This window comes from Aspergillus aculeatus (assembly GCF_001890905.1).
Source record: "Aspergillus aculeatus ATCC 16872 unplaced genomic scaffold ASPACscaffold_16, whole genome shotgun sequence".
In the NCBI taxonomy this organism is placed as follows: Eukaryota; Fungi; Ascomycota; class Eurotiomycetes; order Eurotiales; family Aspergillaceae; genus Aspergillus; species Aspergillus aculeatus.
In genome coordinates, this window is record NW_017962991.1 from 50,458 (window position 1) to 75,138 (window position 24,681).

The 24,681-nt window shown below is 50.6% G+C and overlaps 8 protein-coding genes across 8 annotated transcripts; 2 read left to right on the top strand and 6 right to left on the bottom strand.

The window, feature by feature from the left end:
• Nucleotides 1-472: 472 nt before the first annotated feature.
• On the bottom strand, nucleotides 473-1,731 carry ASPACDRAFT_81144 (peroxiredoxin). Its single transcript, XM_020205806.1, has 3 exons — nucleotides 1,342-1,731; nucleotides 1,103-1,284; nucleotides 473-1,028 (listed from the first exon to the last, which is right to left on the bottom strand). Exons 1-3 carry the CDS (start codon nucleotides 1,523-1,525, stop codon nucleotides 591-593), a joined length of 804 nt encoding a protein of 267 aa, XP_020052757.1. The 5' UTR covers nucleotides 1,526-1,731; the 3' UTR covers nucleotides 473-590.
• Nucleotides 1,732-3,603: 1,872 nt separating this feature from the next.
• On the bottom strand, nucleotides 3,604-4,911 carry ASPACDRAFT_63352 (uncharacterized protein; the record flags this gene model as incomplete). Its single annotated transcript, XM_020203883.1, has 1 exon — nucleotides 3,604-4,911. One exon carries the CDS (start codon nucleotides 4,909-4,911, stop codon nucleotides 3,604-3,606), a length of 1,308 nt encoding a protein of 435 aa, XP_020052758.1.
• Nucleotides 4,912-5,205: 294 nt separating this feature from the next.
• On the bottom strand, nucleotides 5,206-6,982 carry ASPACDRAFT_54358 (uncharacterized protein; the record flags this gene model as incomplete). Its single annotated transcript, XM_020202869.1, has 8 exons — nucleotides 5,206-5,521; nucleotides 5,573-5,797; nucleotides 5,851-6,079; nucleotides 6,131-6,198; nucleotides 6,256-6,518; nucleotides 6,567-6,647; nucleotides 6,701-6,802; nucleotides 6,863-6,982. The coding sequence occupies 8 exons, from the start codon at nucleotides 6,980-6,982 to the stop codon at nucleotides 5,206-5,208; spliced, it is 1,404 nt and encodes a 467-aa protein (XP_020052759.1).
• Nucleotides 6,983-9,945: 2,963 nt separating this feature from the next.
• Nucleotides 9,946-10,691, top strand: ASPACDRAFT_63354 (GNAT family N-acetyltransferase; the record flags this gene model as incomplete). Its single annotated transcript, XM_020203884.1, has 2 exons — nucleotides 9,946-10,363; nucleotides 10,438-10,691. The coding sequence occupies 2 exons, from the start codon at nucleotides 9,946-9,948 to the stop codon at nucleotides 10,689-10,691; spliced, it is 672 nt and encodes a 223-aa protein (XP_020052760.1).
• Nucleotides 10,692-14,708: 4,017 nt separating this feature from the next.
• Nucleotides 14,709-16,041, bottom strand: ASPACDRAFT_125023 (uncharacterized protein). Its single transcript, XM_020196777.1, has 2 exons — nucleotides 14,942-16,041; nucleotides 14,709-14,876 (listed from the first exon to the last, which is right to left on the bottom strand). Exon 1 carries the CDS (start codon nucleotides 15,609-15,611, stop codon nucleotides 15,138-15,140), a length of 474 nt encoding a protein of 157 aa, XP_020052761.1. The 5' UTR covers nucleotides 15,612-16,041; the 3' UTR covers nucleotides 14,709-14,876; nucleotides 14,942-15,137.
• Nucleotides 16,042-17,075: 1,034 nt separating this feature from the next.
• Nucleotides 17,076-17,785, bottom strand: ASPACDRAFT_1859112 (uncharacterized protein). The gene has a single exon (XM_020197651.1). It carries the CDS (start codon nucleotides 17,706-17,708, stop codon nucleotides 17,178-17,180), a length of 531 nt encoding a protein of 176 aa, XP_020052762.1. The 5' UTR covers nucleotides 17,709-17,785; the 3' UTR covers nucleotides 17,076-17,177.
• Nucleotides 17,786-18,723: 938 nt separating this feature from the next.
• ASPACDRAFT_125025 (uncharacterized protein) lies at nucleotides 18,724-20,606 on the top strand. The gene is made up of 5 exons (XM_020196778.1): nucleotides 18,724-18,933; nucleotides 19,005-19,189; nucleotides 19,336-19,645; nucleotides 19,735-19,888; nucleotides 19,955-20,606. The coding sequence occupies exons 1-5, from the start codon at nucleotides 18,882-18,884 to the stop codon at nucleotides 20,355-20,357; spliced, it is 1,104 nt and encodes a 367-aa protein (XP_020052763.1). The 5' UTR covers nucleotides 18,724-18,881; the 3' UTR covers nucleotides 20,358-20,606.
• Nucleotides 20,607-21,749: 1,143 nt separating this feature from the next.
• ASPACDRAFT_46586 (uncharacterized protein) lies at nucleotides 21,750-24,365 on the bottom strand (the record flags this gene model as incomplete). Its single annotated transcript, XM_020201808.1, has 6 exons — nucleotides 21,750-22,015; nucleotides 22,085-22,500; nucleotides 22,580-23,591; nucleotides 23,657-23,896; nucleotides 23,966-24,238; nucleotides 24,275-24,365. 6 exons carry the CDS (start codon nucleotides 24,363-24,365, stop codon nucleotides 21,750-21,752), a joined length of 2,298 nt encoding a protein of 765 aa, XP_020052764.1.
• Between the last annotated feature and the right edge of the window lie 316 nt (nucleotides 24,366-24,681).

Consider the following 24,681-nt stretch of genomic DNA (forward strand, 5'->3'; position numbering starts at 1 on the left):
CCCAACGTATACGATATTGTGAATAGTTGCGAGGTACCACGGGTCACAGCTGACAGTTGTGGAGGTCAGAAATGTCTCAGTACTGTCGGTGACACAACAACAAAAAAACCTAAGGAGATACAAGAACTAGTGAAGGCATATTAATTTCAGGTAAGCTTCGGCCATGAACAGGATGGACGGGATCGCCAGGAACCGCACGGTGATTGTGAAGAAAGAAAGTTGGGGGCGTTCGGCCATCAACACAACAACCAGAAAAACAACACATCGACCAAAACAAACTGGCGCAAAACAAGCCCCGTGATTTGTCCGGCAGCCATCCTTGTGTTGATGCTGCTAGATCGGGTTAGCGCAGAGATAGCGGAATTGACCTTTCTGCATCAAGTTAGGCTGTGGCTGATCATCTTCATCAATCACGGGACCGAGACCCTTCGTACTTTAGTCATCATCGTGCCTGAGTTCTATGAATTACATTACGTCCGAAACTTGCGCATGTATAGATCTGGTCTAGATTACAGTAGTGTTACAGTAACGTCTGAAACCTTTTTATTTACCCTAAGTCAGCCGAGTCCAGCCCCCAGTAAGTTTAGCGCTCAGGCCTTAGTGTAGCGCAGGTACGGCTTCAGCTCCCGCACGTTGCCGAACTTCTTCTTGGCGTCCTCCGTCGACACCGAGGGGGGCACAATCACATCGTCGCCCACGTTCCAGTCAATCGGGGTCGCGATACCCTTCTTGTCCGCCGTCTGCAGCGAGTCGATCACGCGCAGCACCTCCGCCGAGTTGCGGCCCGTCGACGCCGGGTACGACATGATCAGCCGGATGGTCTTGGCCGGGTCGATGATGAAGACCGACCGGATCGTGAACGGAATTCCCTTCTCGGCGATGTTGTCCAGGTCGCGCTGGTCGATCATGTCGTACAGGAAGGCCACCTTGCGGTCGGCGTCGGCGATCACGGGGAACTGCACCTGGGTGTTGGCCAACTCGTTGATGTCGTCGATCCACTGGTCGTGGGAGCTGAGGTCGTTTGCGCTCTAGGGAGTGAGGTGGATGGTTAGCTTGGTCATTTTAATAGTCATTGTGACCAAAAATGGGGGTGGAAACGCACCAGGCCGATCATCTTGACATCTCTCTTCTCAAACTCGTCCTTCATCTTGGCGAAGGCGCCCAGCTCGGTGGTACACACGGGAGTGAAATCGGCCGGGTGCGAGAACAGGATGGCCCAGCTATTGCCAATGAACTCGTGGAAGTCAAGCTCGCCATGGGTGGTCTGCGCCTTGAAGTTGGGGGCTGCAAACGGTCAGAGTAAGTCAATTGGAAGATCTTATGGCGAGGGGGGTTTTTTACCCTTAGATCCGAGGCGAAGACGGGGTTGCTCCTGGGGAATGGTGGTGAGGAAGCGGCGGGGGAGGGGCTGCACGCGGGGCTGCATGCGAGGGAGCTGGCTGGAAAGCGACAGACGAGGGAGAGGGGTGGCCCGGGGAAGAGCCGTGAGAGCACGGAAGCTAGTGCGGGAGATGATGGACGCCATTGTGATGTGGATTTGAAGCAATTGGCAATCGTGAGAAGAAGGTGAAGAAGTTCAATTGAACTCCAGGGATCCTGTTTTCGTCACTCTGCCATTGCATCAGCGGGGATATGCACTAGCCCGTTTGAGGTGCTAGCACCTCAGGCAGCAACTCCTCGGCTGTTCGCCTGAGGCATCCAACACCCTGCTTACTAGACCGCATCACTAACTGGCAGGGACTCAGTCGATCATCGATTCTAAGACGTGAGTCTTGGTTGTCTTCTTCGCTATATATGTACATCGAAAGGCAAAATTCCCGTACACAAACCACCCGTAGCCAGCATCTGGTATCTAATCCACCTCACCCCGACCGCCCGTCTGCCAGCTGACCCTTGATGATGCTAATGACTATAGCTACTGATGTCCCCTTCACCCACTTTGGTCTGGCGCAAACTTGGCTCTCACGCCACTTTTGAATTCTTTTGAGATTCCAGCCCGAAGTCTATCGCCTCCCATTCTCACTCTCACGCTTGGTTCCTCGCTTGAATGCTTTGGTCAGCACGTGGCACTCGCCACTACTATACCGGTACTGGAAACTCTCATTCCTATGAGACAGACCACCCGACACAACTCGAGTGTAGACAGCCCTCCATCTGAGTAGACCAAAGGTAAGTTGGAGAAGTTATCCTAGTCCTCTTCCTCCTCGGGCATGGCATGCGACGGGAACGCGAGCTCCGACAACTCGCGGAACAACTCCGCAAGTCACCTCACTTTGACAACAAATCACCTTTCGCTTGCCCCACAACGTCTAGGCAACTCGTTGTCAACAAAGGCTACGAACTATGAGCTGGCGATTCAGCTCAGCTCGACTACTTGAGCCTCCATTGGTCTTAGCTTTGACGGCCCAGTGCCAGAGCCTCGGGATTGACGTCCGGGAGCCATGAACTAGCGTTGACGGCAATACCCCGGGCGCTTAAACCAACCTTAGGACATCTTCAAGAGACAGCGTCCGAGCGCACCATGAATCCTTCTTCCCAATATTCTATGAAATGGCGGTAAGCAGATGTCTGTGTTATAGACTTTTGAGTTTCCGTACTATTTATATCTTCGAACTGTTACAATGTCATTAAAGCTAGCAGGTGGTTCCGTTCCGAGGCTGTCGGAAATACCTTTGACCCAGCCGAGACATGAACGATATATAGTGTGAACCGATCATGAGATCACAAGCGTGGTGACACTGGACCACTAACAGGACCTTCAGTTCTTCCGGCAGTGAACCCGGAATCCAAGCTGAGTGTTGTGTGTCTCGCTGAGGCCCATGATCAGTAGCTGATACATGAGGCCTCGCTAGGTTAACATCACCTATCACCATGTTACCTGCTGACACCTCAGGCACCGGGCATGGCAATTCCTTATCGGAACATGGATGGAAGCTTATCAGCATTGGGGATCTTCCCGCTTTCCTTTCAAATTATTAGGACACGATACACTTGTCGCAAAGCCGTTCTATGATCACATTTACCCGAAATCGAGTCAGGAAGAGCAGTCAACAACGAAGGCCTGCCACCAAATATCTTCAGACTTTTGTCCCACCCGCCCACTGAGATTCAGCCCTAAACTGATATGGTTATCTGATTCAATTTCATTTCCCTTTCGCCCTCGCCTGCCGATGTTGGTCGCGACATGGCAACTACTTGGTCGCATTCCTCGTCCACTGTAACTAATAATTCTAGTTACGAGAACTAATCATCCAGAATCGTGAGTTTCCTGATGATCGCATGTTAGGAAAGAGAACAAGTATTTACTGACAGGTGTCAAGTACAAACAGCCAACCAACGGGTGGGAGGCTGATAGTATTTCTGTCTTGTATCGATAAGGCTGGGGTTGTAGGACTGTTCGGGGTGAACCTATTGTTGAATGCTTGGAACCAGTGATAAAGCTGCTTACGCAGCAGGGCTAGGGATTACTATAGGCGCTTTGGAGCTGCTGTACCTTATCCTCGACCCCGATAAGTGTGTCCCATCATTCATTAGTGACTCAACATCAGTCAAACAACGAAAAGTATACCATAAAATGCTCACATCACATTCCTCTCCATGAAATCACAACGAAGCGGCAATTAGCCTCTTATATCCCTCGACCGCATCCTCCAACTCCCGCACGCCGATCGCCTCCTTCTCCCCATGCGTGACTTCGAACCGCCCCGGCCCGTACAAATATCGCTTCACCTTCCGTGTGGTCTCATGATCATGGATCTCCAAGGAAAACGCATCCGTCCCATAATTCACCGCAATGACCTCGAACCCCTCGACATCCGTCTCGAAAAATTGCGGTGGCGCCCCGACCGTCCCATTTCCACTCCCAATGCCAAAGTCCAAATAAACCCTCCCGTCACCGCCCGAGAACACATCCACCGCACTCTGAATAATCCGCCTGGTCTCCTCCGGACTTCCCGCCGCCAACCGCACCGAGACCGCGGCCTCAGCATGCGCCGGTACAACATTGGCCGCCTCACCTCCGCTGATAGTCCCGATATTCAAGGTGGAGTTACCCAGGACTTCACCCCACAGTAACCCCCCTTCCTCCGGGGCAATAAACTGCAGGGAATTGATATGTTCGAGAACAGGCAAGATGGAGAGGATAGCGCTCTCCCCGAGCCAGGGATAACTCGAGTGCGCGGGCTTCCCGCGCGCGACGACCTTGAACCCCAGCGTGCCCTTGTGGCCCTTCACGAGATCTCCATTCGTGGGCTCGCCGAAAATCACGGTGTGGAAGCTCGACGGCGTGGGATTGAGCTCCGAGGCGGAGAAGTGCTTCATCCCCACGCCGGACTTCTCCTCGCCGACATCCAGTAAAATACCTACGGATGCCGTCGGGTCTGTGGCTAGAGTGTCGAGGACGGCGAAGGTCAGGGCTGCGACACTGGCCTTTGCGTCTACGGTGCCGCGGCCGGCGATGAGAAGGTCCTTTCGGTTGAATTTCCCGGTATGCGGGTTCGGGGCTGGGGGGTGAAGGGAGTAAGGAATGAAGGGTGGCACGGTGTCGATGTGGCTTGTTAATAGGATATCGGGGAAGCGGTTGTCTCCTGCGTAGGCGTAGATGTTGAAGCGCTCCTTGGTGGTATCCGTCTTTGGGGTTACGACTTGCTTCTCGACGGTGAGGTTCTGGGAGGAAAGGAAGTCGATGATGAAGTCGCCGACTTCTTGCTCATTTTCAGAGATGGATTCGATGGTCACGATATCGCGGTGAAAGGCGAGGAGAGGCGAGGAGGTGATTATTTGGTCGAGTGCTGACTCGATGCTGGGATTGACTATTGTATTGTGGGAGAGGGGGTCGGCGAGTGGTTGCTGTATTGAAGCGAGAGCCAGCCTCGCTAAAGCAGCGATGTTGATAAACTCGAATGTCTTCATTGGCGCCTTGATCTTTAATAATGTCACCCAGGGAGGATATCTAATCCTGGGGGCGTGGGGTGTATATCAATTCTCGGGCTTCGGTGAGTCCGTGAGGGGAAGCTGATGAATGTAGATTAGGGCATTTCTCCCCGCAATGGCGTGCCGTATCAACATCCGACATCATATCTAGTCCGACTGTCCAAGAGACTGCCGTCCTGCTATTCCTTATCTACACGCCACTCTAACAATTTTCACGTCACAGGCCAATCCGTTCATTTCGCTACAGGCACGCCAAGCCCCTCCCCTCACCCCTCAACGGAACTCAATATCCTCCAGCACCGCTTGATTCTCCTTCGCCGCCGCCCGCCGAACCCTCTTCAACCTCCTGGTATCGACATCCACCTTCCACGTACGCCCCCAGGTAATCAGATTCATAATGATCGCCATCCCCACGAACCCCATGGCAATACCAAACGAGGTGGTATAGCGCGGCGCATACCGAGAATTGAACAGCTGCGATCCCACCGCGCCTCCGATCTGCCCATAGCTGTTGGCGAAGGCAATCGCAAATGCCGAGCCGGTGGCCCCCTGCGTCGTCTGGACTCGCCAAGGCCACATCATCACGTACCTGCAGTTTCCATCAGCCAAGCGCGAATAATCTCTGAAGGGGTGTGCTTACCAAGCGGTGGAAAATCCGCCGGCAATTATCGTAGCGGCATAGACACCCCCGCTGTTCGGAAATGCATAGAGCACGCCATAGCACGCCTCAATGACTATCATGAAGGCGAGCGGGATGGCCGGTTGGGGGATCCTTCCGGTGTCGGCGAAGACCCCGAAGGCTAGGGTCAGGATCACCGCGAACACGGCGGAGGGGATGTTGAGGAGGAGGGATTCGCTCATCGAGCTTGAAATTTGGTCAGCACTTCGGTTCGAAATCTGACTCGGGGGCTTACTCACGTAAAGCCGAGATTGGCGATTACAGTAGGCTGATAGAATGTGAGACCGGTAGTTCCGACGGTAAAGAATGCCCAACAAAGTAGGAATAGCCAGATTCTCTCGTTTCGCAGAGTGGTGATCAGCTCTCGAAGGTTGAAGTTGGATTCTTGCGCCCGGGGAGAGTTGCGGGGGAGACGAGCTTGGATGAAGGCTTGTTCCTTTTCGGAGAGCCAAGATGATGTAGAAGGAACTGGTGGAGTCGGTCAGCGGTGTCTGGCTTAATATGAATGAGAATGCATACAATCTGGCAGGAAAAAATATGTGAGAACGCCCAGAACAATTGTGATGATCCCCTCTGTCAAAATCAACCTAGTAGCAAGGTTAGCTTTGAGGACGTCGATCCATGCATGGGTCTGCTGAACGCACCATTTCCACCCCGACAACCCCCCGGTAGTCACACCGTTGAAGGCAAAGGCAAGCACACCACTTATGACCGTGCTGAAATTTCCAAGCAGCGTAACCAGCACAATCCGGGGAGCTATCTCATCCGGTCGGTACCAGTAACACAACTGGATCAGCATCCCCGGCCAAAGACCGGCTTCGAATAGACCCAAGAAGAAGCGGACAGCATAGAGACCTTGTCGATTCTTGACTGCTGCATGGCAACAGAGAACGATTCCCCATGAGACCTGGTTATGTTAGACGTAAGACATATCTGGTGGGCGGATGACATTTACCTGAATCCGAGCTTGCCAGACGGAGGGTTTGACTCCCTTGATCAGTAGATTGGACGGCGCTTCGGCGATAATGTAGGGGATCTTGACACACATCAGTCTGCATCGCAGCTATTTATGACAAAGATGATTCTCACATAATACATTGCTGTCACCAAGTTATACTGGTCCTTCGTCATTCCAAGCTCAGTCAAGATGTTGTGAGAAGTTCCTTTGTCCATAGTGAGTGCGTAAGAGACCTAAAACAGCTCTCGTCAGAGATTCCCCTTCATAGCTATCCGCGGGATGGGAGGTCTCACGTTTGTGAAGTCGACACTTTTCAGCATATAGATAACAGCGAGAAGCGGGATCAAATGCCAATCCACGCGTCGCAGGAGCTTCTTCTCATCGTCCGCACTCAGTGCGGCGCGTTCGCGCATTAACTCGGCATCATAGCCCGGGATAGTCTCCCCCTTGTCAGGAATTGTGATGTCCGCATTGCGGTCGACCTGGTGCACATAACCTCTCCCAGGGATGGGTTTCTCGTCTATGAAGACTGTTTTAGAGTCTTCACTGCCAGCGGCCAGTGCCGGTTGGACGTGTTGATCGTCTGAAGCATCCGACAACATGGTCGCTCGGTGATGTTTCGAGTTCCTGGGGTTTTGAACTGACTGCTCCTGTCATTTGGGCGCATGTAGCTCGGCTGGTGTATTCACTTATATTTTGTGGCATTCCGATGCGGGGATTGAGGAATGTTACTATCCGCGGCTTTGATGGCGCAAGAACGTCCCCGCCGACTTCGGGCATGATAGTGTACAGCGCATACCCTTCCTCGGCTACCTGATCAAATTGCCGAGATAACTTTGCATTAGTTTGAAGTCTTTCACTGTCAGCTGCGTGCACAAGTATAACGGTAGCGAATGGTGTGATTGCAATTTGTGATAACATCAGCAAGTCCACGGGTGTTTTGGGCCCGCATTGAAAGTGCGATAATGACGGGATGCCGAGACAATGCAGCAGGGGAGAATGATTACCAATCTGAGGAAGGCTTTGGGGTGAGAGATAACAACAGGCACTGCTCCAGCCAATTTTCCTCTGAGCATATGATGTAATTCGCTATGGTACCGAGAACATTTCTGGGTAACAGCTGAAATATCAGACTGTCGTCGATCTCTTCACTGTGACAATTACCCAATGCTGATCCGACCACCGGGCGCGTTGACATGCAAAGTGTATCCTGCGGGGATCTTTGTCCACAAGAATTAACTGAAGGCTGTCAACAAATCTTGGAACACCCACTCCGAAGGCCAGCTTGGTGCTTGCTTCCATAAGATAACTCTGTGCCAATTCGAAATGGCAAGGGCCTTGAGATAAACTCATTGCTAAGACCCGAGTATTTATTACTTCATAGTGCGATGGAACTCCAGTTGGAAGGATTGCGGCCGTGGCCGGGGGGATAATTGATATTGTGGAGGAAGAGTACGCAGTGTCGCAGCGCTCATCCTGCCACAAAACTGCAAGCAAAAATGATCATATAGCAGCGGAATTCGAAATAGCTTCTGACCATGACAGAATATATAAGCAAATAAGGATTGAGAAGAGCATAACGATCGACCGACATCACAAGTGCGGAAGGCGTGTTGGTGCCTGAGGCATTCTGACTGTCCTGCTCAAAAAGTGACTCAGGCATGACTTGTGGAAGAGTCTGGTGCCTATACTGATAGTAGAGACAGGCGCTCGTATCTTTCGCTTGCATATTTGCAAAAGAACTATTGGCTAATTGACTTCAAGCGTACGACAAGAACCGTAAACAAAGCATGATACACGCTGAAGGAGTGGCGGGGAGTTCAGCTGTCGCTACAACTTAAATAGGACTAGTTTGCTCCAACTCCTATAGTTCTCTGCACCAGGGCGGTAAAAGGTTATGTCTAATCAAAGTAGATAGTCTTGTCGAGTAGATTGACTTTGATAATTCCACCCGCGATTTTACCCAGAACTACTTGACAGCGAATTCCAATAATACCCTTTATGGGTAGCCTTGGTGTGCGAGAGACTAACAGAAGCCCACCCCTCGCAGGTGGCTAGGATCCTAACAACATTTCCGACGGGACTACACAGTCTTTACCAGCGTATGTTGAGCGAGATCCCGAGTTCGGAGAACGCACTGATCTACCGGCAGATCTTCGCTACTGTACTGTCTACCGGCCTCTGACAATACAAGAACTGCCGGTCCCCGCCAGTCCCGTCCCCCCTCCCTTGAGCAGCACCTCGGTGAGGATGATGACAAAGTCAAGAAGACTATTGAGCTCTGTGGCTCTTACAAATTTCAGCGTCTTCAACCTGCTCCCTCAGCATAGGGCTAAAGATCGCGCAAGTGCAAGTTATCCTTTATCACGAGTTGAATACGCACTCTCGCTTCCAGATGATGACTGGATCACCTATAGGGGACAAAAGCTACTCTGGTTGCCTCCGAAATACCGCTCACCAATCTGGGACGCCGCTTGTGGAAGAACCATGGCCATCGCCTGTCCACTAGGCGGTCTCATCTTTATCACCTTTTCAGAAGACCCCTTGCTGGAGGCTCGGTTTTGAAACTCCACCTTCCGACCATTCTAGGTTAAGGCTGTCCTATGCTGAGCGTCTGCAGCCTGCCAGCTACCAGCACGTGTCGCGACGAGTCAACGCGATGGCACGACTCAACGCCCAACCAGGTGGCCGTTTTCAAGCTGCACTGCAGGAGAAAACTATATCAGTTACTATCAGGGCTGCTGAAGGTCAGAAGATCTTCATCCCCATCGCGGCCTTCATTGACAGAGACCTAAGCCAGACGGGCCTGGCGCCTCACCAGCAAAATGCGTTCAACGCGTTCAGCAATAATCTGGCGGAAATAGCTCAACGACACTTCAACGCCTATCTCAGCGGTGATCCCTTGACCACCACCTCTCTGGCTGGATCTTTAAGTAATTATGAACCGAAAGTGTTTGCCTGTGGCGGTATTAAAGCTTTTCTTTGCATGTCATGTTGCACAATAGCTGTGCCAAGAGCCAAGCTGGGGACGCGTATGAGGCGGGCAGGCATACATATTCTTTTTATAGTGTCCCGCCCGGTGTGGCAAAGGTTCTGAATGTAGTACATGCTTGCGAGACTCAAGGCAGAGAAGTTTACGGTGGGGTCCTTCGGGCCTTGTTTCTCGATTTGGCAATCTCCTTGGCGGCCCCCTCCGCGCCCGGCGAATGCACACTGTTTACTTGACATGCTCCAGCCTCGGAAATCAGTACCGTCAAGGTTGTCGAGCAGGGAACAACGACTTGCTGAAACTATTTAACCCTTGTTCGCAACTGGCTGGGTACGAGCAAAGGTTTCAAACATCCCTCTCTACTTGAGAACAGAATACTTAGCGACAATGACCAGCGTGAACCCCACCATTTCCCGCATCGAGAGCTCGGATCTCCCATTCCTAGCGGAATTCATCCACTCCGCCAAGCTTTCTCTAAGCATCAATCGTCTTCTCTATCAGCCATGGCCCAATGAGACCGTCCAGAGAAAGCAGTACACTGGAGCTGTAGAAGGTGCATTTGCCGACGCGTCGATGGAATGTTTCAAGGCGACGACTGAAGGTGACTTGAACGCCATCATCGGCTATATGGTCCTGGCCAAGAAGACAGCCACCAAACAAGACCCATTAGCACCGGTCCCGGCCAAGTCCGTACCTCCAGATAATCTTCCCAGTGCCCCAGAGGGAATGAACCCGGGTGTCCTGGCTGAAGTATCCGCGGCGAATGTCGAGGTAGGCAGGGCTACGGAGAACATTGACCGTTACGGTAAGGGGTTCCCAACACCTATCCGCTGTACCACCAATGCCCTTTTGCTAATATCCGGGGCTTTTCTTCGCTAGAATTGATTTATATGTGTGTTGAGCCATCCTATCAGCGACAAGGAGTGGGCTCCCGCTTGCTCCAGCTTGGATTCGACCGGGCGAGAGCAGAGAGTCTCCCGCTTGCTGTCACTGCGGAGGCACCTGCATATGGCTTTTTCGAGACCCTGGGTTTCAGAGAGACCAAGCACGTCGATATCGATTTACGCAAATACGCATCAGCAAATAGTGGATTTGGGATCTTTAGGCTTACGGGGATGATGTGGAGGCCTTGAATCTCGGATATCACCCAGCTGAAAGATCAGCGAGCCATGTCTATCGAACCACTGCGGGCGCGCTTGCTTGATAAAACGCACACCCTGGGGCGATGCGTATGTCGGAGAACACGAGTTGATACATAGTATAGAAGGCTTTGTTGCAGAGTGACAAGAAGAGCATAATTTGCAGAAGTACTTATTGACGGAAAAGTGCACAAGTTGTAACTGCCAAGCCGGGACAGTAATCTAAAAGACTACTCTCGCAGAACAACCGACTTTTGATGTCAAACCATCTCCACTCATCTTTGATCTGCCTGGCTATTACTTCTTTAGCCTCCGCCAGCTTGAGAGGCCGAACAGCTCGCTCTCTTGGGTCACGATAAACGCATACTCCTCTCCTAATATGGGCAAACCCGTGTTAAGAAGTAGATAATGCTCTCGACGAGGAAACTCATAGTAGGACCTCCGAGGGTGATCTGCTGACAATTCGAGACGTGTCGGCCATGTGAATGGATCGTTCAATCATCTCAAGTACTGTGCTGTCTTGGTTGGTATCATTTCGTGCAATTTCTGGCGTGGTGTCTGTGCCAAGCCTATTTTTCACATTATTAGCAAACTGAAAATAGTCTGTTATCAGGATCCACCTACATGTTTCACGATACTCAAAGGGAACCCTTAGATGGCGTGCATTGCGTTCTGTTTACTCCCGCGGCAAAAAAATATGTATGCCACCATGTTCTTACAACGAGTGACGGCCACATGGTCTGGGGGGAACAGGTCTGCGTAACCATTCAGAGCTCTCATCGCATAATCCAGAGCCACAAGACATTTCCCTTCACGTGCGAGTAAGTCGGCAAGCTCGTAAATCGTCCTTAATTCGACCTCTTTGCTCGGTCTGAAGGTCTTAAAACCAGAGAGCACTTCTCTATATATTCTTCCGGAGACAGATCTTTGCCTTCGCATTTCAATGCCCTGGCTAGACTTCTTCGTGCGAGAAGAGTCTCGATATCCATCTTAGTAGAGAGATTCTCAAATTCTTTAATGGCTTTAGAAGCCCACATCTCAGCTTCGGTGCACTTCTTAGTGCTCACCAATGTAGCGACTAGGTGGACCATGGCTCTGAGCGTGTGTTGCGTGTCTTCGCCGTAGATTCTCTTCCTGCCTTCAACTACCCTCCTTGCGAGCTTCTTTGCTTCACCGATATCACATCCTTTGAGCGCAATATTCGCAAGATTGTGGAGGAAATATAGGATGGATGCTGTCTCCCCTATCTCCGTTCTCTCCAGAGAAGCCAAGCCCTGTCGAATACAAATCTCGGCTTCGTCGATGTGGTTCAAGGACATCAGTAAAACACCCAAGTTTTCTTTGCACGTCGCAGTGTCAACGTCACTTTGCCCTTTAAACTCTAGCCAATCTTGAGGTGTTTTTCTTTAAAAGGATTCTGCCTCTCTGAATTTGCCTTGCTTTTAAGAACGATTGCCAAGTCATCCATGGTTGTTAGGATCAAGCGCTTCATGTCGTCTCGTATGTCGACCGACTCGTTTAGAATCCTTCTGTATAGCTCTTCAGCGTCTGAATACTTATACTGATCTTTCAACACTCCTCCCAAATCTCCCAATGCGTGGAGGAGTCTACTTCAATCAGATCTTTTTGACTTAACGCCGGGATAGTCCCAAGCCTTAATGACCTTTTGGAGGACCCTGTCAGCTGCTGTAACTTAACGACCCTGCTCTTTTATCGTAATGGCGAGGCACCTCAGCGCAGAAACATTCCCGTCATTCAAGCAAACATGAGCTTTAGAAAATTCAACTGCATCGTATGAAGTTTCCGGGGTGTGTTTGGGTGACTTCAAAACTGCGGTTTCGCCGGGTCTATAAACAAATAGCTCTGGCGGACAAATCGGCGAGTCCAGGAAGCCGCTATGATTCAAGAATGCGTCCACATGAGGCATCAGCCTTCTTTCAAAAGTCCAAGTAGCTGCTTCATGACGATTCGCTGTCTTAGGCGCAACATTTGCAAGAACATCTAATGCCTGCCTTGAATAAGAATCTTTCCAAAAGATAGATAGCCTCTCCCGGGCCCAGGTATGCACTACAGCGTGTATACTGAAACTACTTTGCCGCCTGTCTCACCTGGCTAAAGAATAGGAGATAAGAGGTTCAATTAGTTCTTCGACCGATAGTCCTGGCTAAATTAGCTTCATTAGCTTTAGATAGTGACTAAACCCAGGCATACCTTCAGCGGGAATATCTAGCTGCCGCCGAATCAACTGTTTCCATATACCGTAATTATTGGAAAGGGAACATGTCAGTAAGGTTGCAGCTGCTTGTGGATTTCTTTTGCTGTCGTTAATCTCGCTGAAAGATATTTCCCATGTGGTGAACGCAGTCGTATTGTACTTCCAGTCTTCTCCAGACGGTCGTATAAACATGACCTCCTTGAAATTGCTCCGATAGTTTTGAAGGTACTGGTGTAAATCTACTGGCATTGTCCGCAAATAAGCCTGAGCTTGAGCAATCGCCAGTGGAAAGATTTCCATATCCTTCACAATAACCTGGGCCACATTGAGCTCAGTTGCATTGTAACTGTCTTTTTCCGAGTTACCGAGTAGTAGTGAGAGCGCTGCCTCTTCGTCAAGGACATCTGACTCTATCGAGTACCGAACGAGGCTCTTGCACTCTGATCTGCGACTGGTGATTATTGTTCGTCCATTCTTGCTTCGGAGAAGATACTTTTTGATCTTGAATCCCTCAATCTAATCATAATTATCAAAGATCATTAACCACCGACCAATAAAAGAATCCCCTAGCCAAGTTTTAAATGCCCTGACAAGCCGTGGAGCTGCTTGTGACTCCCTCGGGACGATCCAATTTTCATCCACAAGACCGGAGATACCGAGAAAGTTGGCGGCTTCCACTTGGGTCTTGGATGATCGAAGATGTTCAAGAGCTCGCTGAGTTTCATCGATGAGACATGAAATACACAGTTGTTCAATTCTGGCATCGATTATAAAAATGCGTGAGTAGAATTCAGTATGGTTGCACGCGTACTCGAGCGCGAGCTCAGACTTTCCGATCCCCCCTGTTCCGTATAGTAACAGGGATCGCTGGCGGTTCTCGACACTGGTAGCGAGATAGCGATGGATGTCAGCCAGGTCTTTCTCCCGGCCGGCCTACGAAATTCGGGTTTCGATCGATATCATTCTTCAGTTTCATTCTATATTCTTCGCCGGTGTGCGCTGGAGGTGTCAAAAAAGGGCCACAAAACCGGTGATACTTGGTTCAGAGTTCACTCATACCAGAATCGCGCAGTGCTTCATAGCTTGCTTAATTTGACCACTATGTTTGATATTTATTTCCGGTTATATTTACATAATAATCCTAAGCTTTCTGGCTGGCATATTTAGTTCTCTAATCGTAGTGATGGTGTTTGTCTATGGGACGCAGCTGGCATTTGCTCTCAGGACGGTGAAGGATCTTCGGCGAGCAAGGCGAGCAAGAGATACTGAGCGGACAGGCCACAAAGACTGAAATTAGCAACACTTCGCCTATGCATGCTTCTAGGGTCCCTGAAATAGGTGTCCCAGACATTGATCCGTACCGTTGTTCAAAATACGATTTGTTCAAGACAATCCTTGTTGGAAACAACCTCCGTTTTGTTCAAGACAATCTTTGTTCAAGTGGCTTAGGATAGCCTTCGTGCAAATCAATTATCGTCCAGAGCTTACTCATATTAATCACCAATCACCACAGAACTGTACAAGATGATACCTTCAGCAGCGACACGGAGCCCTCTCTCTGCTGACGCGCGATTATTATCGACTGTTGTTGTAGATGAAGATCGTCATGCTGGCTCCACCGGGGGCCCTGGGGGGGGGTCATTTAAAGACAGACGTAGGGTTTGGCGGTCCATAGCCGGTGAAACACGGTGGGAGGTGGACACAATTAGACCTTGTCGAAGCCCACACCGAGTGTCATCGCGCCATGGGCAGTGCTGGTGTGCTAGACATTACAGACCAGCACACCTTTATGATGAGTGGTTTAGTTCGTACAATCCCTACCTCTCCTTTTAGTCGTCCATTACCTACGAGTCTGGAGTCCAGTAGGATTCATGTGCTATAGCACGCAATTGTTGCAGACCGATCAAGTGCTGGGTTGTTGTTGTTCTTTTGATCGGCCTTTCCGAACTTGAATACTTCTCTTACTACGTGGGTGACCTGACGAGTCAGCATACAACATAATCAAGCCAGGAACTCCTGAATCCCGTTGTAGATGATACCAATAGGTGAGGGGATGAATCCACTCGAAATAAAGCATCTCGGTTTACATGCGCAAGGATATTAGTGCCATCTGAGGGAAGAAAAGAAGAGGCGAGTGAGGTCTGTTTTTCTCCTCGTGATCAATTGTATTTTTGAAGTTGCACTACGAAATCAATGTTCCTAAAGACAACACAAGGTCTGTCGGTTCACTGCTTAAAATACAAGATCATACTATCGATGACAGCATCTGCGCCATGCTGCCCGTCACGGCCGGTGGCGCCCGCCCACTCGCCCTGGCGCCCCAGATCGGGCACCTCGCTGGGCAGGCCCTCGGTGCCCCCCACATTCCAAGTGCGTCCGTGGGTGGTGTGGAAGGTGAAGCCGTTGCAGAAGCCCTCGCCGTTGCCGGCAAAGACGGTCATGCGGTCGATGTTCTCGTCGTCGGCGAAATCAAACGACTTTGGATAGTAGGGAAGGTTCGGGTCGCGCCCGCCGATGCGTCCGCTCGACGTCCCGTCCTCGAAACCGAACTGGATCGCACCCAGCACGTCGTAGTTCTGGTACTGGGTACTCCACGCGTCGATGTGCCGGACTCTTTGTTCGTTGTGAGTGCCGTCGTAGGCGCTGCCTCCTTGACCGCCGTAGGGGCCATCGCGGGCAAGATCAGCGACGTTCGCCATGATTTTGAAAACAGCACTTGTGCGGGTGATATTGGACCTTTTCGGAATGACTAAGGACGAGGTAGAATGATGTGTATTGTGTCTGCAGGCAGAGGAAGCTGCAGATCTTGCTTCGAAATGCACCGGGCTGGCCTCTTATATAGACAGCCAGGACACTCTATCTTCACCGCCTCGGATACCACATCCGTGTAGGAAGGAAAGGTGGAAGGTGGGTAATGACGCCGTCTACTTCGAGGTGCCCAACAGTGGACATCTTTGCCATGATGCGAGCATCATGCATTCGGAAGCACTTGCCCAAACCAATACTGTGGGTTGCTGCAAACAGATAAGACTAGTCTCTGCTCTTTCGAGGTTTTGTTTCACATGATAACTATAGTTATCATGGCTCTCGAAAGCAGAAACTTTCGTGCAAGGCTTGGCACCATGCATCATATTGGATTGGGGATGGTTCTGCAAACGGGTGTCATATCCTGTTTGGGAACGTTGTTCCATGGGTCTGACACAAATTATGACAGCGGGACATGCAGTGGCCGCATGTAGTAACCAATACTGACCTGACTATCAGGGCAGTCTTAGATCATTCTCGTCGGCCGGCTCAGATTATATCTCATATTAAGTTTTTCATCATATCCGGTCACCTAAAGAGTCAGTTTGTATCGTGATTGCATTCAGCTCTGGTCGAAGAGCGGTTGAAAGGACTCCAACCACGATTGGAGTGAACCTGCTTGCAGCGCCTGGACTGTTCCAGATCAAGAACATAAATTAGTATCGATGCTTGAAGCGACTGATGCACATGCTATGGTTCGGTCAACATGTCAACTTTCAAATTCTAAATATATTTATGAATAAGATCCACAATTGCATTGCCCTTGACTCCAAAACGGAGTTGAGCTCGTTCAGCGGGGCTCAGAGAACTATCCGCGGGCGCCGGAGGGGCAGTCTTGAAATTGACGGAGCCGTCACTGAGCTCCATGAAGGGAGGAGCGCGAGCCTCGGTATTGATCTGAGCGCGGAGAACTATCGCGCCTTTCAGGTGTGTAGCTTGAACCTGACTGTGCATGGATATCGCTCCAAGGCTTCACAAATATTGATGGCATGACTGCCGCAAAAAAGCATCGAGTTTCTTACTGAGAGGTTCCGAGCATGGGCACTTCTCGACCGCCTTGAAAGCCGACTTGGCTTTTGACGGACCTACGGCCTCAGGCTGCTCGCTCACCGCCCATCTCGGTGGCCTTTGTCATCCACCATCCATCTCCCCTGAGTCCTCCTACATCTTGTCCGCTTTCATACCGACCACGGAATCGAGCAGTTACGAGGTCAACTTTACAATATCCAGAGAAAAGGCCAAATGAATAAAAACTCAGTCTCTGATGCTTGGGGACAGTTTGGTGTTTAGAAGGTGTGAACATATTACTAGTATCTTGTCCCGCGGGCCTTGTCTAACTCGACCCGCATGGATGCTTTAGAAATACCTGCTCTAGTCTTCAGAGCCCAGAACCGTCTTAGTTCGCCTCCAAAACTTCATGGGCTCGAGTCTGGCCACAGATTGAATGCCTCCTCTTAGTCTCACTGCCAGTCATCCGAGGGCAATGTGAAGTTATACCTATGGATAATTGTTGCTACCAGAATCTGCTGCTCCATGATGGTGATGTTCATGCCGATACAGGCCCGGCCACCCGGACTAAAGGGCATGAACACGGCCCGCATCTTGGCGAGATTGCTGTTGCCATCGAGCCATCGTAGCGGCATGAACCTTTCCGGCTGGGGAAACAGCGTGGGGTCGCGGTGGGAGGAGGAGAGAGGGTCTAATAACATACAGAGAATGTTGGTTTCAGCCTCCACCTCGCCTGGGTCGAGGCCCCGAGACTGCCCCGACTTATCCCGGATTGAACAGGCAAGAAAGTCATCGGGATTGTCGCCAGCGTCACATCGACGCAGTCGCTCGGCGGTCAGATGACTAACGATAGCCCCAAAATCTGGACCATTCTCCCATAGCTGGCGATAAGATGGGATCAAGAATTTCATCATAGACTTTAAGAAGGGATACCAGTCCGGGGGCCCAACAAAATAGAACGCAACTCGAGCGCCCCCGTGCATGCTGCGTAGGAAGTTGAGCTTTTGATAGCCGGAGCTCTCCTGGTCGGCCACCGTGATAGAATCACATCCCGCTTCGAGCAGATGTAAGTTTCTTGCTTAACGCGATGTCTGCGATCCGTCGATGGTGGTTGGACCAGAGTCGCCAATCAACATTGTAGTCCTTCGCCCCAGCGGATTCGCGGTCGGCAGTGGCGGCGGTGGCAGCGGTGCACCGCTGGTCTAGCTGTGTCAGGAGTTTCTCGACCTTGTCCGTGATTTTAAATTCCCACTGCTCCAGGTTTCGGGTAGGAAAGGCGTTGGAATCATCCGACGCTTCCTGGAGTGCTCATCTCGATCTATCACATTGAGGATATGCGAATGGCAGCCCGCGGTCATCCTATAGGTTTCATGTTTCAGGCAAGGGGTGCCGTGGCGGTTGATATCATTGATTGCCTCCACCGAGCCAAGGGAGATCGTGGACGGGCCCGTGCGTATGATGGGGTGTTTCAGGTGCTGCTGGTAAAGCTTTCTAGTGCGAAACTTATCGCAGCGTTCCCAGACATAGGCGAGATTGGTGAAGGGCGAAAGGACGTTTTGATTTTGGGGAATTTCCGGAGACCTTTCAGGACATACAAGTATAAGACAAGCAGTCAGACCATAGTAAGGGCAAGGCCACTAGCGAGAAGGAATGCGACGATCATGGTTGTTGCCTTGATGTTACGGCGGGGGAGGGGTGAAATATACGTTTTGGCAAGGGATACTACTGTTTCTGCGCAAGAGTTCGCCCTTTCGAAGATGAGAACAACCCGCCTTTATCTCTCTGTCTTCCTGACTATCTCTAGTTTCTGCTGGGAATAGGACATGAGGCAAAATGCCAGCTAGCTCATAGACTGTAGATCGTTGCGCTGGCTGTGGAGAATTCCCCAATACGGCGTACGGCATGGTCAGTCTTATGGACTGTTCGGTCCGTCTCAGCGCCGCCCAACTTCGCCTTCCCCTCACCGCCGATGCCCCCGCTTACACCCCACAGTCCCACCATCCATCCATCCATCCACCCCCTCCACCCCCTCCCGATGGCATTTGACGTATAAATTGTAGCTGTCTTGACAGCTTTTCTTCCGACAATCCGGTCAAGATCAATTACTTCCTCACATTTCCAATTCCACCTACCCTTCCACTTTTATCACACACACAATGGTCGGCACTACTGTTAGCCCCAGCTGGCTTGACCGGCTGGAGGATCAGGGTAGGTTGAGTCTCGCTTGCTGGCAAAAGCGATTGAAATTGATCTGGAAAGCTTATTTTGTTTCTGTTCAGTTAATGTCGATGTCGACTGGATGGATCCTGTCTTCATCCAAAGCCTCCCCATCACTCCTCACGACATGACCAGTAACCAGGTCCATGTTCACGCACAATTGGAGAATCCTATTCATCAAGATCTGATCGCTGAGGTTGCTCGGGAATATAAGGGTCGTGACTGGCTCAGCATCTATACCCGCATTGTAAGTCGATGAGTCGTGTGGCTCGAACTCGACACACTTCTCGGTCTGTTCTCGGCTCTCCTTTCTCTAATTATGTCATCCATCAGTTGGGGGTGACAGGGGCTCCTTATGAAACCAGCTAACCTTTGCTTCGTTGCTCCCATCAGGCTGTCCTACTGTGCAAGAAGTCCATCGATCACATCTCCGGCCGCGTCTTGCTGCAGGTCTCCCCTTCCGAGGCGTACAACGGTGAAAAGGTCCTTGAGCATGCCCGTTTGTATGCCAAGGAGTTCGAGTCGGTGGGCATTTCCAAGCACCGCTTCTGCATCAAGATTCCCAGCACGGGCCCTGCCCTGAGTGTTTGCCCCATCTTGCAAGCGGAGGGCATTCAGACCCTGGGCACCGCTTGTTTCTCGCTCGCCCAAGCCATTGCGGCTAGCCAGGCAGGATGCTTGTTTATCAGCCCGTACTACAATGGTATGACAGCTATTCCCCTGATTCACTTCCCACCCTTCCGTTGCCTTTGCGGCTTTGACTAATTTTATCCCCTGCTCCTTCACCTTCAGAGTTGCGTGCGAACCTTGATCTCAGTCTTTGGCCTAACGTGGAGGATCCCGCCACGCAGCACCCCTTCTCGGCCCGCCTTGTTCACATGCTGGAGACCTATTGTCGCCTGTATAAGGAAACTGGCAAGAGGCAGCCCCTCATCAAGAACGCCAAGTACGATTGTTCCCCTGATGCATAGACGGATTGGAAACAACGGATTAAACTAACACCTATGTGCAGTTTCATCAGCGCCAAAGAGGCCTTCGCTCAGGGTGAGATCGGTGTCGATTCGGCCACTGTCTCCAAGGAAGTCCTAGAAGAACTCGCTAGGCTGCCTTACGATGGCACTTGGCAGCCCGGCGTGGGCGGCGTCCCCAAGCCCCAGTACCCCGAGCACCAGAACACGGTCGCAACGCCCAAGCGTCTCCAGTACCTGGCCAGTATCGACCCTCTCGTCGCCAGCTGGGATGGCAAGCTCGCCAGCACAGACACCGACTACCTGGCGAACAACGGTGTGGCCCTGGAGGATGCCATCAAAGCCGACCCAATTGCCACCGCGCGCCTTGGCGATGCTCTCCAGCTATTCATCAAGGTCGAGAGCCAGAGCAAGGTCCTCATTGAGAAAGCTATTCTGGATGTCTAAACGTCATCTTGTCCCCTCTCATGCTTTAACGGCCAGTTTCTTCCTGGGTATAATTATAATCTGACTGAAATCATCTAGAGCTTCGGCTTCAGTTCATCATCCCAATAATGCTGAGGTTGTATACAATGGCCCTTCCGTGTCAGGGCTCCGGGCTGATAAGTTCAAGTTCGGGAGTTTAAATAGAAAACCGAAATCATAGAGATTGAAGTTAATTTATAAAAGTTATAAGAGTTTGGATGAAGGGATTTGAAGTATTGAAGTTTTAAATAGAAAGATTTTTTTAGAAAGAAGTTTTAAAGAAGTTTTAGGTAAAGAATATCAGAGTAGAAGATATTTAAGCTAGATATCTCTAATCATAAACTAAACATATTATGTAGTCGATACGCTGGGCTATCAAGCCCTCAAGACATGAAGATGCCAAGATAATGTAATGATATAAAGCTGTTCCTGATTTTCTAACTCTCTAAGACCATTATATATTAAGTCCAGATGTATGTCAATATAAATAAAAAAAAAATAGAAAAACAGTCAGCAGATGCTGAGATAGCAAAAGAGCAAAGTACAGAAATAATAGGCTTCAGAAAGGCTGTTGCAATAATACAAATTATCATCGTTAGAATTAGTCATAAGATTTATTTTCATATTTTCTTTTCTGAATATTGAAAAATTCTTAATGAGATTAAAGAAAACGAAATAGAATCCTGCAGTCTTACTATAATTATCTAGTACGGTTGTATCTATGTACTTTTAAAAAGGTAATATAGTTAAATACTTTTTTGGTTATATTGGCAATTCTTCCACTTTTATCTCCGGACTGATTCTTTCTAAAATGGGAACATTGTGCACCCATGATGAGAAGGACACCCTAGTGAACTCATAGCGCCACAATGAATCCAAGCCAAAAAGGCCAAGTCCCCAGTTCAACCAGAGGGAAGTGCATTCAAGAATCGTCTTACTCTCAAACAGATTCCCCAAGGTGATTGATCGCATGTTATGGGTGTTTGTAGGTCGTGTAGCCTGGTTCTGGTAAACCCAGTTAGTGGCCCTTGACCAAGGGTGGGGGAAAAGGCCTGCAACCTACGGAGGCAATCTACACTCCACTGGGCTTTTTTTACTCTATCGTCTAACACGGTGCCTAGGAGAATCAACATTTAATCGAGCATCTCGTGTCATCCGAAATATGTAGGGAGATGAATCTTTCGTCTCTGTGGCCTTATTGTGCAATGTGTTAGATGGTTAAATCGTATAACATAATCGGCTTACGATCCGATGCCTAACAGAAGTAGGATATGTAATGGATAATTCGTACACAAAGCAGCATATCTTGTTCTTCGTCAAGTGGTTATATAATATGTCAAGCCTCGACGAATGATGCCAGATAAAGGTTTATCATCATGCAGCCACAGACGTCCCTGTCTGAGAGCGAACAGAGTCTCGGTCGCACGTATCGGCATAGATATCCAGCCCATCGCCGATGATCTTCAGGAAAAGCCACTGCTCATTGCCTCGAATCAACCGAGCCCAGAGCTTCGCGACAGCAAATCCCAGGTAGACACAGTCCGAGGGAACCGACGGTCGGGCCCACAAGTCCTCGTCTCCGGAGGTTCGTCCCTCTTCGACGATGTCGGTGATCCAGCTTACCAACCGTGTCTCGTGCTCTGTGCGTCTGGCATGTCAGTCCAGAGTTGTTGATGATCTCCCATGACATAACGCGGAAGAATACATACCGTCAAGCGACCGCCTCGTCTGACAATCCGCGATACAGAACAGCCATTTGCTGAGGAAGATGGCGAACTCCAGCCCGCAAAGCGAGTGTTGAATGCTCCAAACGAAGGCATGGCTCTGTGCCACGAAGTTCACGCCCAGCTTGACGGGGATGCTGAGGGCGTGGGTGGCATGCAGGATAGCGGGAAGAAGATGTGGCCCGGCGGGAAGCCGTGGCATTTGTAGCAGCCGGCTGGCTATCTCGTTCGCGTCTCGCGATCGAAGAATTCGGTAGGATCCAATATCGAGGCCGAGGCGAACATACGCAACTCCGAGAAACGCGGTCGAGGTGAAGGTCACGGGCCCGTTGGGGTTGCGGGGATCCAGGCTAGATTCAGGGGCGCGCTGCCATAGAGAGGTCCAGGCGTGAAGGGCGTGTCTAAGAGCATGAGCACGCTTTCGATTAGGGCCAAACGAGAATTGGAAGGAAGACTCGGTTCATGATCTACTCCACTTACCGCATGATCTCCTTCTGCCCATTGATCAAGGATTTGTTCGCGTCGTTGTATGGCCCGAGAGCACGGTATGCGAGGAGGATCTGCTGGATGAGCGCATGCAGCAGGATGTAGTTCGCTTGGGGCGATGGCACCGGATGCGCATTCGGGAATCCCGGCGCCGGCGGGTTCTTCATGATGTGACAGAGGGCATCTTGAAACATCATCTGCTCCCGGAACCCGGGCCTGCTTCGGATACGGTTCCATTTCTCTGAGCTTGGAGCAATCCACTCCAGACAGCTGCATGGCAGGCGAACGCGAATCTCATCGGTCAGGATCACGGAGGGGGTGTTGAAGGCCAGAGACTGCAGGTTCAGGAGGGCAAAAGAGAACAGCTTCATCCTGCGGTCTGTTTCTTCTTGGACCCAGGACCGCCAATCTGTGGCACTAGCATCAGGCCCCTGATCGGCTTGTTCGAGTTGACATTCCCGGATGCATCGTGCCAGAAAGCTTTGGAGGTTGAACGCCTCTCGTGCTAGATCCTCCTTTCCTTGCCAGGTTGCGAAAGCGATCAGTAGAAAGGCGCAGCGTGCGTCGCGCATGGTTTCGCGGTATTGCGCGCTTTTGTGATCTGGGACAGATCCCTGATGTAATGAAGTCGTACTGTTCCCAGACGGCGGAGCTTTCCCATCATTTGTCCTTTGCTTTTCACGCGTCCGTTGCTGCAATATATCCGTAGCCGCCTGAAACAGTAGCACCGCTTTGCGATTCTCATGCCGGAACTCAGCACCCAGGGCGCACATAGCTAAGAGACATTCTGGCTCACACTCATCGATCCTGAATGTTGGGATGTGCACCATGGGGTAATGGGGATAGAACCCATCGAAAAAGCCATTCGCAAACCGTGACAGCGAGTGGCAAGACGGCAGGTCGTTGGCCGCGTGATTGGAATGGGCCCGTGTCAGCGCTCGAAGTAGGCGTTCGCGATGCTGATTTGTCACAGTCAGGATTGGCAACGTCAGAACGCCAAATTCCGCTATCGTTGATGTTTAGCTGCGTCTTAAGCTCGGATAGACATTGAAGGTGTCTTAGGTCTCTTACCGACCGCTTCTCGCTCGGTTGGTAACTTGCTCAGAGCCTGATCAGGACCAACGGGATATGCACCGGATGCTGGTGCAGTATATGAATTTGTGGTGAGGTTGAAGCTGGAATCGCCAGCGAAGATCTGTGTTATGCTGGGCTCAGTTGGGAGATACCATTCGTTATTCAGCCCCATGTTGTTACTGAACATCTCCAGATCTTGCAGGACCAGCAGATCCTGGGAGCTGAAGAGCGGATTTCCTGAATGAAGTCAATCCCGCTCCGGCTGTTTGTCGAGAATCAGCATTAGGAGATGCTACTACACCATACCTTCGAGTTGCACATTGGGATATTGGCTAGTCTGGTTCGGAAAACCTTGAGCGATGTCATGAAGAGCTGCTAGCTCCGGCAAAGATGGCTGGAGATTAGGATGGGAATACTCTACTTGAGACTGGACATTGCTGGTATTGTGAACCTCCGCAGGTGACGGGTCCTCCGTCGATGGAGTAATCGGAGCGTGACCAATACTTTGGTGGCGCTTCAGCAAATCTCGCCGACTGAACGATGCGCCGCAGTCACATTCGTAGGGTTTCTCATGTGTATCTAAGAGTTGCCATTATCTCAGCCTCATAGACACACATTCGCTTTCGCGGGAGTTCTGCACTAACGAATTCGAAGATGTCTTTGGAGATGTTCGTAGCGCCGGAAGGATCGCTCGCAGTAGGAACATATCCGAGGCTTTCGTTTGCCTGCTGATGATGACTCTGGGATTGGTCCTACTGAAGACAACTCCATATGTGATTTTTAAAAAGGTTGGAAGATAATTCTGAGAGTGTGTGCAAGATAGGGAGGGGTTGGAGTTTAGGATGGAGGCGTTGGAGGTGTGGAGGTGGTAGCAGTCACGTGGCCATCGCTACGGATGACGTCAATGGCATGCCCTAATTAGGGACTTATACATCCATACTATCTCTTCCCATGCTTCTGGACACCTTCATTGTTCATGTGTATCATACCTCCATATCATGCCGAGCATAGAATCACAAAAG

Coding starts and splice junctions, on each gene's coding strand:
- ASPACDRAFT_81144 (XM_020205806.1), bottom strand. CDS start 1,525: ATGGCGTCCATCATCTCCCGCACTAGCTTCCGTGCTCTCACGGCTCTT. Junction 1,285..1,341: donor TCTTCGCCTCGGATCTAAGG/GTAAAAAACCCC, acceptor GACCGTTTGCAG/CCCCCAACTTCAAGGCGCAG. Junction 1,029..1,102: donor ATGTCAAGATGATCGGCCTG/GTGCGTTTCCAC, acceptor CTCACTCCCTAG/AGCGCAAACGACCTCAGCTC.
- ASPACDRAFT_1859112 (XM_020197651.1), bottom strand. CDS start 17,708: ATGCACGGGGGCGCTCGAGTTGCGTTCTATTTTGTTGGGCCCCCGGAC.
- ASPACDRAFT_125025 (XM_020196778.1), top strand. CDS start 18,882: ATGGTCGGCACTACTGTTAGCCCCAGCTGGCTTGACCGGCTGGAGGAT. Junction 18,934..19,004: donor TGACCGGCTGGAGGATCAGG/GTAGGTTGAGTC, acceptor GTTTCTGTTCAG/TTAATGTCGATGTCGACTGG. Junction 19,646..19,734: donor TATCAGCCCGTACTACAATG/GTATGACAGCTA, acceptor CTTCACCTTCAG/AGTTGCGTGCGAACCTTGAT.
- ASPACDRAFT_125023 (XM_020196777.1), bottom strand. CDS start 15,611: ATGGCGAACGTCGCTGATCTTGCCCGCGATGGCCCCTACGGCGGTCAA.